Raw genomic sequence first — 16073 nt, 5'->3', positions numbered from 1 at the left:
ACGTTCAAGAGTACGTTGCCTCCTGTTCGGTGTGTGCACAGTCCAAGCACCAACCAGCCAAACCAGTAGGGCTTTTCCATCCTTTGCCCATCCCAAAACAGCCCTGGGTCATCTTGTTAATGGATTTCATTGTAGAGTTGCCTCAAATCAACGGCTATGATTGCATCTGGGTAGTTGTTGATTCGTTTACCAAGATGGCCCAATTCAGACCTTGCAAAGGACTTCCTACCGCTCCTGTTCTAGCCAATCTCTTTCTTCACAATGTCGTCCGTTTCTTTGGTCTCCCAGACATCATTTCGGACCGCGGTTCCCAGTTTACATCACGTTTCTGGGGCGTTCTTACGCGTTCCTTGGATATCGACGACAGGTTTTCCTCGGCCTACCATCCTCAGACGGATGGCCAAACGGAGCGTTTGAACGCCACCCTGGAACAGTTTTTGCGTTGCCTTATTCTGCAATACCAGGACTCCTGGTATTCCCTACGGACTATGGCAGAGTTTGCATACAATAATTCTTTTCACACGGCCACGGGGCTCGTCTCCCTTTTTTGCTATTTATGGGCGCCATCCTCGTACCATCCCTTTGCATCTGCTATCCTCCCCGACCAGCCCTGCAGCTACTTCCTGTGTTAGGGATTTGACCAAGGTACACAACTATTTCCCTACACCTATATCGGGCCAAGATTCGTGACCAGACCTTTCGGGTGCACACAGAAACCCTGCTGCTCTTTACGTGGTGGGCTCCAAGGTTTGGCTTTCCTCTCGTAATCTTCATCGCCTCCCTGGTTATCGCCCCTTGCTCCCTCGTTTTGTTGGTCCCTACTCTGTTACAGAGGTCATCAATCCAGTGGCAGTGCGTCTGGGTCTGCCCTCCTCAAGGAAAATTCATCCAGTTTTCCACGTGTCTTTTGAAACCTTTCCATCCTACCAGGTCAGCGGTATCCTGGACACCTGAGTGCGCCGGGGTGTACAAATGTATCTGGTTGACTGGAAGGGCTATGGCCCAGAGGACAGGACCTGGGAACCTTCTAGCAATATCCATGCCCCTGCGTTACTGGCTAGGTTCTGGTCCTCAGGGGGGTGAGGGATTCTTTGAGGGTGGGAACTGCCAGGATTCCATCCTCGGAGCGGGCGACACCTCTCAGGCGTCCCATCAGTGCTACTAGGCTCTGCAGGGGCACAAATATGCAAGGTACTAGGTGCCGGATTCCCAGCCTTCGTCGCCCACAGACAAAAGCGGTCCTTTACATTTTCTTCTGATTCGAGCCGTCACATGCATTCTCAGGCAACCTCGCTCCCATCCTCAAACAACCTGGAGGTTGCCATGGCGACTGGATCCCGTTACATTCTAGCGTAAAGCGCGTTAGGGGACGGGTCCGTTGTTCCCCAGTAACGAGTATTTAGCTTGTGGGTTTGAGACCCGGCGCTTCCGATTTTGTGGAAACCAGGCGCCTTGCATTTCACGTTGCTTCAATCCTGAACCTTGCCTACCCAGTCTACCTTTGTTCCCTTGCCTTTTTCTTTGTTTCTTGATTCTGCATTGACCGCCTCCAAGAACGAACCCGGACTGCTAAACGATTTGCCTCTGCCTACTGATTTCACCATTGTCGTTACATCTCGGAAACAAACTCGGATTGTTAAACGTCTTTTCTCAAATTCGCTGCTATACGGATCTGCACCACTACGCCAGCCGGCTCCCTGGGAAGGATCCGGACTCAGGGAAAGCCTTCCACTTCAACCAGACACCCCACTCACCTGTATTGCCCTAAGTCCAGCGCAGGAACTTTTGGACTTCCACCCCTGGCGCTTCAGTTTTGTTCAGCATCCACGTGCCGTCGGTACAGGTGACCCCTGGAACTAGAGTGTCGGTCACTGCCACTCAAGCGTCCTCGTTTCGTCGGGTCCTACCTCTTGGGGCAATACACCATGTGTGCGGCGTCAGTACGATATCTCCTCGCTTGGTTGTTGGCAAGTGATTGTCTCTTCTTTTGCCTTATTTCCTCTACTTTTTACCGGGGCTACCTTGGTTATTGAAATATTGTTTTCTCGTTTCTGTAAATTGGGAGTCATATCATGTAATCTGCTCCGAATCGGCCTTCTGCCAGAAGGGCACTTTTCCTATACTCAGGTATTCCTTATCCCTTCGAGGTCAGCTCATTTCCGGCTCATTTACTCATAATCTGCTTTGTGTATCTTGTACCTGAACATTCTTGTTTATATTACAGACTTCCGGTTCCACCGCTACCATCCTCTTGCGACAGACGTTTCCCGTGCCCAGCTCGTGTCAGTCTCTCCCAAATTGATCCCTCTGTGTGTTTCCCTGCCAATGTAACCCTCTGGTGGGTAGATTCCTTTGCCTACACTACGCGGGCAAGAACTCCCATCCAATACTTGCCACACCAGGTATTCCGATACATCTGACATGCAGATGGGTAGCAGTTGCAAGTGGATCTAGGTCCCCTAGCCTAAGCCCCGCCCACCTGGTGCCTTAATGGTTGCCGCTCTTTTCCCCCACCCAGCAAGCCCTGCCCACCTGGTGCCTTCCTGGTTGCCACTCTTTTTCCCTACTTAAGGAGCCCTCCAGCCTCTTTTCCTTTGCAGATGGGGAGCAGGTGCAAGTGGATCTAGGTCACCTGGCCTAAGCCCCACCTGGTGCCTTCCTGGCTGACGCTCTTTCTCCACTTGGCATGCCCCGCCTTCCTGCAGTGCCGAGGAGGTCGAGGCCAACTGAGGCTTAGAGTAGAGTGACGCCACAGCGCTCACCGAGGAGTGCAGCTGGGGATGAGCCGAAAGCAAGAGTGTATCCCCCCCCCTCCATCTGCCAATACTTGGCACTGAGGCGCCGATTGACAGTTTGGGCCGAGTATGCCTTGAGCCACCCCTTTTTGGCCAGGGCAACAACATCTGTCTGCATCGGGATCCCGGAGCAAGGTGTTTGTGGAAGGCGTGTCAGGGTCCTCCTCATTTGTGTCCACCCATTTGTCCAGTTGGTCCGGAGTGGGAGGTGAAGTACTGGGTGCCGTGGGCTGTGGTGTGGAGACCGAAGCCGGTGACTACTGTGGAGGCTGGTGCGGAACCGCCTGTACTGTGGGAGGTAGTGGAGCCAGAATCGAAGGAGCCGGCAGGGGCAGTGGGAGCTACACTGGGGCCTGAGGCGCCGGAGCCATAGGCGGAATGACTATGGGTGCCGGTGGAGTGACGGGAGGAAGCATGTCCCTGTAAGTATCCCGAAGGATGGCCACCATTGGAGGAGTTTGCATTAGCGTTAAGAACCTTTCGAAGAACCGGTCTTCGGAGGCTCAGGAGGTGGCAGGTGATATTGACGGAGTGGCTGATGGCTGCTGGGGCCGGGACACACTCTGCCTGGGGTGCAGTGGATACATGCCCTGTGCTGCTGATGGATAAACTTTAGGCCACGTACCTGGTTGTCATCAGTCCCACCTTGTGACTCGTTCCTCCACCCGCTCCGCTCCTAGGAGTGGCGTTGAAACAGCGGCCATCTTGTCTGGTGCAGCGGCTATTTTGTCAAGATACGTGCCAAAGTCGTGGTGCCTGGCTCACTGGGCCCAGCCTCATCAAAGACACTTGGTGTTGGAGCATGAGGCCTACCCTGTACCTCAAGTCGAGGCCTGGAAGGCGTATTGCCCGCGGCAGAAGTGCTGGTAGTGCTGCGTACAGGCGCCCCCTCAGACATAATGCCGGTACTAGGGCGTTGCCCCGTGGGTGTAACCCCGGTAAAAGAACCTTGCGGTCCCTCAGCACTGACCCTAGAAGGAACCGGAGACCCCTCGGCCATGAGGCCGGTAGCTGGACTAGCCTCGGTACGTGTGCTGGTGTGGGAACCCGAGAGTTTCCTCCCGCTCGGGCGCTTCTTGGGAAGGAGTCGCCCTTACGGGTTGCGATGGTAAATAGAGGCCTTGTCCTGGGCCTTGTGTGATGTTCGACCAAGTCATTTAAGTCCTCCGGAGGCGACCTTTGGAAGAGCTTCCTCCACCGGCCTAGCCTGTTCTTCAGTGCGTGTGGAGTAGTGCATTGCACGCGGTACAACCTTCCCAGCCATAGTCGGAGCCAAGGCAGCAGAGGCAAAGAGGATGGGGATCGGACGTAGGCAAGAGCCCCTTGCAGGCTGGACACCTGCTGAAGCCCGCTGAAGTCGACATGACCCGGGGAGGAGCGTGGCGTCGGAGGACCAAAAAGAAAAGATAGAAGAAATATCCGGGGAAGAGCGCGTGGTATTACATGGCCAAAGCCAAACCCAGGAGCGCTGGTGAAATCGGCCCGTTCCAGTCGACGCAGAAAAGGGGACCGGGGAGTGGCGCGGGTGGACGGAGTCAGGCGAGCGCATGCTCCCAGGGCCACACCCCTGCGCGCCTCTAAATTTAAAGAGGAAGAAGGTTTTTTTCTGGTTAAAAAGGTTCAGTCTCCCGTCCCTAGCAAGGGACGCCCATACAGTATGGAGGAAAGGGGACGGGACGTATGAGAAAGAATAGATTACCAGTGACTATTGATGCAAACTTGTTAAGATGACTATATATACACTTTTGCTGTTACCAATAAATAGCCTTACATTGAGGTCACCGTTTGCAAGTCATGACTGTGTGCATCACTGAATAAAACACAAATTAATAGAATGCATAACCAAAACAGATGTGTAGAAAAGAGGGCTGGCTTGAAACAGCCTATAACATTTGTGGAAAACATTCTCCTACACATTAATGTGAATGAACATACCACATACATGCAGCTTTATGATAAATGCACACAAGAGGAACTCTGAAAAATACTTCTGTGCAATGCGAACAAGCATTCACAAGAAACAAAAAAGCATAATTTGTTTGTTAAAAAATTGCAATGCTCCTTAAATGCTAGGAACATAAATATGCCTGCATAATGCTCCTCTCCATGACATCTAGAGACACAAAACGTGGCAGAAGTTGAACAACAAGAAACAATTGCTCATCTCACCCTCCTACTGTTCGAAAGGCTCAGTGCACACAGCTCATAGAAAAATGTCTGAACCACTATTTCGCTGCCTGCAATTTCATCCAGGCAGCTAAGAAACAAAGATGTGTTCTGGTTCTGCCAAGTCACATGCCCTTTGCACTTCCTTCTGCTCTCAACTGGTGTATAAATGATGAGCATAGAAAGATAAAAGGTGTTCTATTCACAAGATTTCAATGTGTAAAAAGTCCTGGTAAAACACTTCTCTGGACACCTGCTCCGATGACTGGCCATTTTGCAGACATGTCCCATTTCTCAAGCTCCCAATGCCACCTCTCTCTCAAATATTTATATTGTGCCTCATGTGCGACAAAACAATTACCTCCGATATGCCAGATAAGGGAAAGGTGCAGTATGGAAAAATCAGATATTACCATGACCTGTGAAGGCTTATGGGAGGCAAGAACCTAAGGTTCAGTGGAAGGGCAGCTTGAAATTGGAGGATATCAGTAACCCATTTCACTCTCCTTCGTGTGCTGGTTAGCAGGCTGAGAGATGCCTCAAATCTCAGTGTAACATGCTCAGGTGCTACTCAGGCATGCTGGGATGTTTGTCTGACGAGGGAGTGGAAAAGATGAACTGTAAAATGGAATGGATATCACCAATAGGAACATTTTACAAATCGCTTGCTGTTCTCTCCAAGGTGCCACCAACATTAAACAAAATAAACTTATGCATCAGAGTGCACCACAAAATACAGATTTTATTTGTCTATACAAATATTATTAAAAGAAAAACTGGTTCGGTTCACACTGGTGACATGATAGAAAATAGTTGCAAACTGCACCTGTGACTTGAAACTGCTGCCGGAACACAAGAAGCCGCTGAAGGTCTTCCTCCATCTCCACTACATGGGCATCGAAGGGCAACTCTGAGGTGGTCAGCAGCTTGGGACTGTATTTTCCAGCATCATAATCATCCAGACTTTGCTGGATGAGGTCCTCCTCCATCAGGACTGCCTCTCCACTTTCGGCTTTACCTTCTTCTTCAGTCTCCTCCTTCACCGAAGGGCCCGGCTGCTCAGACATGCTGCTCTCTGGTTCTGGTCTAAACGAAATAAGAATGAGTGAGAGAAACCCATTGCTTGCTGAGAAAAATAGCTAAATGTGCACCATAAGTTGAGGGCCATGTCAACATGGAAAAGCAAAGCATCAAAAGGTTAGCCCTTCGAAAGCTCTGTCAAATTCTGCACAATATTGCCATTTGAATACAGAAGGTACTTTAAGTACATTGAATCACATGGTCCGTTAAGGCTACAGGTGTTTAGATATCCATTAAAGGGTTATGGTGTACATAAACCACAAACATAAGACTGCATGACACTACTGCAACAAAAAGCAATAGCAATCACATAGCACTGGGCTTTTTCATCGTTTGTACATCGCTCACTGCTAGCAAAATACTAACCAAGCATATCACCATCAACATCAATTTTGATTTTGTAAGCCAAACGCAGACATTTTCAATGCCAATAAATGATATATGAATCAAGAGTGGCAAGAGAGAAGCTGAGAGCAAAGGGGAGACCAATTCAATTGAATCTTTCTAAAGTGGACAGACTGCGTATTGATTGCTGAAGGAGCGATTTAGGGAGTGCGCTACAGACCTTTCCTCAGGGGAAGCTGGCTCCCTTTTGACAATGGGAAAGAGAGGTTCACTCTCTACGCCCTGTTCTTGCTTCAGCTTATACAGCTTCTGCCGCAACACATCCTGGTGCCTCTCTCGAAGCCTGCAGACAGAGAAAGATCAATATTCAGAAAACAATCTGGTAACATCCACAAAATGGTAAACCCATCAGTATTAGAAATATGACATCAGTGCAGTGATAGTTTTCCTCTCTCTCAATCCATTGCTTGGTTCTACTCCAATTTCCAACAAAAGTATTGCTTTGGGGCATAGCATTCTAGAAATGGAAATAGAGCAAGACCAGCACAAAAGTCCATACATTGGCAGCGGTACAGCCCATGGCAGTAAAAGGTTAAAAAAAAAAATAGTAAACCGTAAGCAACACTCGAAAACACCTCAATGAAGAATTTTATGATCAGTCCCAAATTTTTAAATGATTTAAAAAAAACATGTGCCACGGCTACAAAATTAAACATGAAAACAATTTTGAAAACAGTTTTGAACATTTATTTCCACAATTAATGATTTTCTGTTTAATAACACCATCAAGATCATATTTGATCAAATGACTCATTCCTCCGTCCAACTCCAATCCTAGCATCAAGTACTTGACGGTGGGCATGATCATGGTTTCGGTCCCAAATTGTCAACATAACTAAATGCAGGTCAACCTTTTGTGAAGGAGAGACTTTTGGCGAATGTCTTGGGTTGCGATTAAAGACAAAATACTCAGTCTCCATTCTGGTATTAGCAATGTATTGATCAGGAGTATGCCGACAATGCAAACAGTGGAACGTGTTTTCTGATGGATGAGATATTGACCGCACACACTCACCAGCCACCTACCCACCCCCCCAGCCTTTTAAACCAATCCAGATCAGATCTGGAAACTTTGCTTTAAAAAAAACCTCTGATGAGGGGGGTGCAACAGTGGCTCCAATCCGATTCATAAAGGTGATAATGGCACCATTACCAGAAGGGACATCAAAGCACATTTATCAAGCAGCCTGTATCCCAGCAGCCTGTACCCCATTTCCTTAGTTCCAAACACTTTTCCTCACTTCAGAGGAGACAAACGAACAGTCAATGGCAATAGTAAAGGACTATTGTAAGCTATAACAATAGAAATAACAGTGACAATATATACAGCAAAAGCTTGGTTGTGTGGAGTATTAAAGAGTGCCGGATAATAGAATATGTAGGAAAATAGTATGTCAGCATTGCAGATGGGACAGTGCCAGGTATTAGAGCTAAAGAGTAGGATAACAAAGTAACCTGGACGTCTGCTCTATATACCGCCACAACAGGAAAGCTGCACTATGCAGGCTTTTTCCATTTTGAGATCTGGCACTTTTTCATCCAAAATGCATTAATGGCAAAGACAGGTCCACGCGCTGTTGGGTAGAAAGTCCACTTTTTAGCTCATGAGGTAGTCCCCTGTAATTTTTGCTGAATTTTGGACTTTATTCTCCTTCCCACCCAGGCTTAATGTAAAGCCTTACTGAGTGTCTGGGTGCTAAAAAGTTACCCAAGAGTGTCCAAAGGTAACCCCCCGCTCTTTTAGTCATGTGGCTAGACTGTTGGTAGGTTTTTTTGCTTCTGTAAAATGCGGTGTGTGCGTGTGTTCAGAGTATTGCATTTTCTTTTCAAAGTCGAAAAGAAGGGCTTCAAATGGGCATTCCCGTAATACTATTCCTACTGCAACATGTACAGTACCCATGATCCTTCATGCGTCAAGTGTTAGTAAAGATTTCTCTTTTTGCAACTTTCCCACATAGTTTGCTATGGAAACCCATTCTTCTTGCTCTTTTTTTATACTGACCTTTTGAAGGGAAGTAAAGCCTTCAGCTTCGTTTCCCTTGCCTTTTGCTCATTGTTATCCCGAAACTGATCAGTCCTTCAGACTATCAGTACTGGGAAACTATCTTTCCCTTTAGAATTCTTGTACTTTTTAACATTGCACACAGCACCTTACAGTACAGTGCAATGGGGATACTTTTGCATCACCCTAGCTTTGTACATGTGGGTTTTTTGGTAACATTTATATGTGCCTAGAGATAAGCAGGTGGCAGCAGAATTATTTTACCACCATTCTTGGTGTGCACATTCATGTTTACAGTGTATGGCTAATAAACGTGGCTAGTACCCTAAAATAGCCGTGCCACTTGTTCTTTGGACATACTGGAGGTTGGCCTTTTTAGGGCAGGAAAGTCCTCAAAAGGTCATGTACTTGCCCAGGAAGACAGAGGTGTGTCTGTGTGTGTGTGTGTGTCTGTGTCTCTCCGAGGAAGGGGGTGGGAATGTTCAGTCCCACTCCACTTCCTTGGTGCCAGAAAGTCTAGGTGTGGGGAAAATTTGAAACTACTAGTTGCCCCTGATTAGACAACCACTAGCTGTTTAAATGGTGCAGATCCTTACAATTGGACCTGCATCCAGCACAGATTTTGGATAAGAGCACCTCTACAGCCATTTCTTCAGATCGTTGGAGCCAAGAATTTCTCGAAGAGCAACCGTGAAGAACCGAAAGAACTTCTAGAGTGGCCCAGCATCCCTTCCAGTAGCCACCCGGTGAAGCCCTTGGACTAGTGGGCCCTGCTAGTCTCAATGTCTTTGAGAAACCTGCCATTCTGAGCCTTTGGAAGTAACCCTGGGCTGACCAACCAGAAGCGTCGCTGTTCCGTGTTAAGAGTCCGAACTTCAGTGGTCGCCAACTTGTGCCAAGACTATTTCCCGAATTTCAGCTTTCCATCTTCACGGAAACCTCGCCTTCCGCCAAACTGTGGATTGCGCCGAGTGGCCTGCATCAGGGCCCCTTGCATTTCTTCATCAACAGAGGTTGCATCTTAAAGCTGCGCCCAACCAGAAGAATCCTATAGCCTGCAACTCCGGGGCACCTCTCACCGGAACCAACAGCGGAAGATTGAGCCCACATCGATTCCCAGATGAGCCGCAGTGTCATCTGGGAAAATCGGAGTCAAAGGGGTAAGTAAACACAGTAGCAGGTTACACCCCTCTTCCCCCATAGGATAACATTGGGAACAAGCCCTTTGTCTCCTTACTCCATTCCACTCACCTTTTGGTCGTCGAACTTGGGTCGAGTATCCTGCCCCTGTGTTAGGTTTGGGTCTGAAAGAAAGGAAAACGCATACTTACCACTGGTAAAATTGTTTTAGAACTAGAACTTTTAAAGTATCACCAACACAAGTTTACTGAATTTACCTACAGAGACTCCATTTTGGTGAGAAACATCGGGGACCCTGTGATTTTGAGCACAAGGCTCCATTCATCTCATGGTTTGGATTCCTCAAAATAGGTTGTCTTGCGATATGGTTCCATCATTGACTGCATCTAAAATACTTACCTGCTTTTGCCAAGTTATTTGAACCTATGGTGACTGTATATGTGATACATTACTCACCTTAATCGTATTTGTGGTGCTTGTACCTGCTTAGATTCACATGCTCTGCATAGTCCGACATCTAGTGGAAGTCGCAGAGTATCACAAGATCTGTTTCGATACTCGAAAATGGACGTCGACGGGTGTGTTTAGTAATACTATCCCTAGTGTGTTGTGTACTGTACCCATGGTCCTTCACGCGTCAAGGTCCCTCTGATTGTTTGTTTCTGTCATGAGGTTGCATGAAGTGTAGCGCGAGTACAGATGTGATAAAGCCGAAACAGTGATAACTCAGAAAACATGTATGCGCCTTCTACGCCAGTAGGGGAGGATGGGTGGGCACATGTGAATCTAAGCAGATACAAGCAATAGAAATACTATTACGGGGAGTAATGTATACCTTCTGGAGCTTGTGGATCTGCTTGAATCACATGCTCTGCATAAATTAGCAAGCAGTATCTGGAGAAGGTGGTGGGAATTTAGAAGGTACAGCGGAAAAGAGGTTTTACGACCGCTTGTCTCACCTGTGACTCTGCTCTAGAGTGTGTCAATGCAATAATGCTGTGTGAACGTATGGATGGAACTCCACCTAGCATCTTTGCAGATGGCGTCTAGAGGGACGTTTGCAATGACAGCTTAGGTAGCTCCAGTACCTCTGGTAGAGTGTGCCCTTGGTGTGAAAGGTAAGACTTTCTTGGATAGGGAATAGCAGCGCTGTATGCACCAGACTATCCATCTGGAGATGGTGTTCTTTGATATGTGATCACCCTCTCCATCAGGCGCTATGGAAATAGAGTTTGTCTGCTTTCCTTCGAGGTTTCGTTTTGTTCACATAGTACAAGACCGCCCTCCGTACATCAAGTGTATGGAGGATTCTTTCTGCCGAGTTTGATGGATTATGAAATAAGGTAGGAAGTTATATGGATTGGTTTACATGGAACTTTGAAACGAACTTAGATGAGAACCTAGGACGAGCTCGGAGGACAACCTTGTCCTTGTGTATAATGAAAAAGGGGTCTTGTACTGACAAAGCCTGTAGCTGACTGACTCATCTTATGGAGGTGATAGCTACTAGGAATGCAGTCTTATGAATAAGATGTTTTGGGCTGGTCTTGTGCATAGGCTCAAAGGGTGGGCCCATGAGCTTGGAGAACAACGTTGTGATCCCAACCCAGAGGAGGGTTTGACATCTGGGGAGTAAGGGGGAGGGGTATAGCCTCCTTACCCCTTCCATGAATGCCTGAATGACGGGGACGTTCCACCAGGACACCTTATTCTGTGAGGTGGTTAAACCGACAAGGCCGCCAGATGCACCTTTATGGAATTAAATACTAGGACGGAGTCTAGTAGGTAAAGCATGTAGTGTAGAATGTTAGCTGGAGAACATTCTATTGGGTTTAACGATTGTGATGTGCACCAATATCACAAATCTCTTCCACTTAATAAAATAGCAGTGCCTGGTGTTGGGTTGTCTTGCCTCGAAAGATAGCCATACACCTCTGTGGAAGATTTAAGTGGCAAAACTCTGACTTCAGGAGCGAAACTGCCAAGTTCATTAATTGTGGGCGTGTGTGGAGGGATGCCCCTTTGTGTTGAGTGAACATGTATGAGCACGGGAGCTTGATTCGGTCACACATCGCCAGTTTGAGCAGATGTGGAAACCAAGGCTGTCTCGGGTGGATGAGTTGGGAGTGATCCTTTCCGACAGGTAAGGAGGGGCATCGGAAGAAAGGCATGTGTGTGTGTGATGGCCATGGTTTTGAAAAGGATACGTTTCCTCACTGGCAGCCAGTGTGCATCTTTCCTAGCCTGTGAAATGTGCTCCCTTTTAGGAATACTCAAGGCTGCTCCAAGGGCATTATTGCCAATGACTTTTGAACCCTTCGACTAATCAGTTTAATTCTTTCCAGAAAAGTTGTTCAGACTGGTCAGATAGCCAAAGAACTGATACGCTTGGTACAATGATGTCCAGCAGTACAAAAATGGTAAACATTTTTAGCATTCTGCATTGGTTTTCCATAGGGGAAAATGCAAATTTTTTTGCTCATACACAGAAACCACACTGCCATACGGATTTGTATCCAATTTCTTTGTTAACCAGGAAAGCGTGAGAATAGGCCAACATCTAGTGGAAGCTGCAGAGCATTACAGTTGTTGTTTTCGTAATTCGAAAAGGGATGTCGACAGGGCATGCCAGTAATACTATCCCTAGTGTGACGTCCACTGTGCCCATGGTCATTCCGTGTCCGAGGTCCCTCAGATTGTTATTTTTCTGACATAAGGTTGCATGAAGTGTAGCGCGAGTACAGTTGTATCCAATCAGATATGTATTAGACAAGCTCATAAGCATCTATGCGCCATCTCTCCGAGGGGAGGAAGGGTGGACACATGTGAATCTAAGCAGATACAAGCATCAGAAATAAGATTACGGTGAGCAATGTATCCCTTCTGAGGCTTGGGGAATCTGCTTAGATGCCATGCTGTGCATAGATTAGCGAGCAGTGTAAGGAGAAGGTGGTGGGATGTGAGAAGGTTCATGGCGAACAGATGTCTTAGAACTGCTTGTCCCACCTGTTTATCTGTCTTGGAATGAGAGTCAATGCAGTAATGTTGAGTGAAGGTGTGTACTGACCTCCATGTAGCTGCTTTGCAAATGCTGTCTAGAGGGACATTTGCAATGAAAGCCAGAGTGGCTCCTGTGCTCCTTGTGGAGCGAGTCCTTGGCATGAAAGACAGTGTCTTGTCGATAAAGAATAGCACAGTTGTATACATCTGACTATCCATCTGGAGATGGCATTCTTGGAAATGCGGTCCCCTTCTCTGCATGTTCCTATGGAGAAAAAGAGTTGGTCTGTTTTCCTTAGCGGTATGGTCTTTTCTACATAGTAGAGGACCGCCCTGCTCACATCTAGTGTGTGGAGTTTTACCTCAGCGGAGCTGGTGGGGTTCTGAAAGAAAGCCAGTAGCTCGATAGACTGGTTTACGTGAAACTTAGAGATGAACCTAGGCTGAGTACGCAAAACCAGTTTGTCCTTAAGTATGGTAAAGAAAGGATCCTGCACTGACCATGCTTGTATTTCACTAACTCTTCTTATGGAAGGGATAGCCACTAAGAAGGCAGTCTTGCAAGTCAGGTGTTTAAGACTAGACTTATGCAAATGCCCGAAAGGGGGTCCCCATGAGCATAGCGAGTACAACATTGAGATCCCAAATTGGCGGCGAATTTGAAATTGGAGGGTGAAGTCTCTTTACTCCCTAAATGAATGCCTTAATGACGGGCACCTTCCACCATGAGACCTTATTGTGGGAGGTGGTATAAGCTGACAAGGTCGCCAGGTAGACCTTTAAAGAGTTGATTAACAACCCTGAATCTAGCAAGTGGAGCATACAAACTAGAATGTCGGATGGGGTATATTTGTTTAGACTTGCACCAAATTACAAATCTCCACTTGTCAAAATAACAGTGCCTAGTGTTAGGCTTTCTTGCTTCCTTCAGGAAATCCATACAACTCTGTGGTAGGTTAAGATGTCTGAACTCTGACTTCAGGAGCCATCCTGCCAAGTTCATTGAGTGAGGTTGAGGGTGCACTGTTAATCCCCTGTGCTGAATGAGCAGATTGGTCTGGCACAGGAGTTTGATGGGATCGTACATCGCCATGAGAGGTGTTTGGGGGGGGCGGGGAAAGCATAAGCACATTTCCCTGACCAGCTCATCCATAGGGCGTTCCCCTTGGAGCCTGGCTGGGGCAACCAGGACGCGAAGTCTGGGCATTGACTGTTTTCGTTTGTAGCTAACAAGTCTATTGTGGGGTAACCCCAGAGAGCGAGCAGGTGCTCTACGACCTCTGCGTGTAGTCGCCATTCGTGTTCTTCTGGTAGGGGGATCTCTGCTCAGAGAGTCTTCCAGAGAGTTGAGTTCCCCTGGAATGTGCTGTGACGATAGGAACATTTTCAATTTGAGTGCCCATTTCCATATTTGTTGCCTTTTTGAGAATGTGACCCCCCTGGTTTGTTGATTATCGCTGTAGTGCTGTCGGTTAGGACTTGCACTGATTGGTTCGCTAGGTGAAACTCGAACGCCTGAACGGCCTTGAACACCGCCAGTAGTTTTAGCAGATTGATATGGTTTTGTGCTGTTGCATGAGACCATAGACCCTGAGCTGTATGATGGAGGTAATGAGCCCCCCACCCTGCGAGTGAGGCGTCTGTTGTGACAATCGTTTGCACTTCTGGATCGTGGAAGGGTTTCCACTTCAACAGATTCTCTCTTGTCCACCAGCGAAGATTTTGTACTAGAGTTGGCGAAACAACCACTAGATCGTCCCACTGACCACTTGCCTGAGACCATTATTTCGCCAACCACTCCTGCACGGGTCACATGTGCCGGCGCGCGAGAGGTACCAGGTAAATGCAAGATGCCATCATGCCTAGCAAACGCATCGCTTTGCGTATGCTTATCTGGCGGCCGGCTGGATAATGCGGTTTTTGCAGCGACATGTTTTGGACCCTTTCCTCTGATGGAAAGACAAACCCCTCTTGAGAGTTTATTACAGCTCCTAGGAACTGCTTGGTTGTGCTTGGCAATAGGCTTGATTCTTTCTGGTTGATGGAGAAGCCCAATTTAAAGAGAAGGTTGATGGTTCTTTGAATGTTTTGTCTGCAAATAAGGAGAGCTCCCCTGTAATCAGCCAGTCGTCCATGTCAGGGTACACTGGGATGGATTCCCTGCGCAGGTTTGCTGCCACCGCCGGAAGTACCTTCGTAAATACCCTTGGAGCATATGCTATTCCGAATGGCAGCACGTTGAATTGGTAGTGCTGGTTTGCCATCTTGAAACGCAAAAATCTTCTGTGCACTGGGAACACTGAAATATGAAAAAAAAGGCATCTTTCATATCCAGTGTTGCCATGTAGTCCCATTACCTCTTGTAGCGTAGTCATGCAGAACTTTTGTGGCTTGACATACTGGTTTACAAGGCGTAAATCTAATACTGGGTGCATTGTAAGATCCTTCTTTGGCACAAGAAAGTAGGTCAAATAAATACCCTTGTTTACCTGGTTGGCCAGGACGACTTCTATGGCGTCCTTCTGGATGAGCAGCGTGGCGTTTTCCTCGTGGATGATGCATTGGTCTTCCTTGCAGTGGGTTTTCTGGCATGGGGGATGGTTCCGGGGTTGTTGGAGGAGCTCTATACAATATCCGGCCACTACGGTGGATAGCACCCATCTGTCTGAGGCGATTCCCTCCCATGCTTGGGTGAAGCTGGAAATGCGCACTCCTACATGAGGCATGGGAGGGCACCTGAAGCGGACAGCCACTGTTTCTGAGGTGGGGGTGCCACCTCTGGAGGAGCCCCTACCCCGCCTGCAGGATCTGCACGGTCCTCTCCGGTAGTTCTGAGAGGCCTGGCCTTGATTGTTCCCCCAGGAAGTACCTTGGTTTTGATTATAGTCGGAACCCCTTTGAGAATTTTGTCCGCTTGAGCAACGGAAATTGCTGTTTCCCCCTCTGGCCAGTAGGTTTATTGGTCAGTTGGCTCAATGATTTGAGTGTGTCATATTCTTTGGAAATCTTTAAGGCGTCCTCAACGGCCTTACCAAAGAGTACATTGGGCTCAACGGGCATGTTGATAAGGGTGGCTTGAATCTCTGGTTTAAATTCAGATTGGCGAAACCAAGCAAGACGCTTAATAATGGTTCCCTCAGCTATGATTCTGCCGGCACTGTACGCGGCGTCAAGATTGCTATTCAACAAGCAGCTTGAAACTGCCCTGCCCTCTGCAGCCACCAGTGCTAGTTGAGACTTGAGGGGTTCAGGAGCTGATGATCGTAAGGCTGAGACCTCATCCCATTTATGGCAGTTGTAACTAGCTAACAGAGTCGAGTTATTAGCTATTCTAGTCTGGAATGCCACGGAAGAGGCCACCTTCCAGCCCATTGTTTACAGCCTTTTACTTCCCTTGTCTGACGGCGCCTCAGAGGCTAGGGGTGTGCCAGCTCTTTTCCTCGTTGTAGTAACAACTAGTGAGTCAGGTTTCAGTTGCCCCCTGA

The 16073-nt window shown here is 47.7% G+C and overlaps 1 protein-coding gene across 1 annotated transcript in view; it reads right to left on the bottom strand.

Moving 5' to 3' along the window:
- Window positions 1–16073, bottom strand: part of CACTIN (cactin, spliceosome C complex subunit) — a 158230-nt gene that overhangs the window by 17887 nt on the left and 124270 nt on the right. Inside the window, exons 8-9 of the mRNA XM_069649434.1 lie at window positions 6607–6729; window positions 5788–6047 (exon numbers count right to left, since the gene is read on the bottom strand). Coding sequence (XP_069505535.1) covers window positions 5788–6047; window positions 6607–6729 — 383 coding nt within the window. The remainder of the gene's footprint in view (window positions 1–5787; window positions 6048–6606; window positions 6730–16073) is intronic.

This window comes from Ambystoma mexicanum, chromosome 1p (genome assembly GCF_040938575.1).
Source record: "Ambystoma mexicanum isolate Mex_15411 chromosome 1p, UKY_AmexF1_1, whole genome shotgun sequence".
Taxonomy (NCBI): Eukaryota; Metazoa; Chordata; class Amphibia; order Caudata; family Ambystomatidae; genus Ambystoma; species Ambystoma mexicanum.
This window is presented reverse-complemented; position numbering and strand designations above follow the sequence as displayed.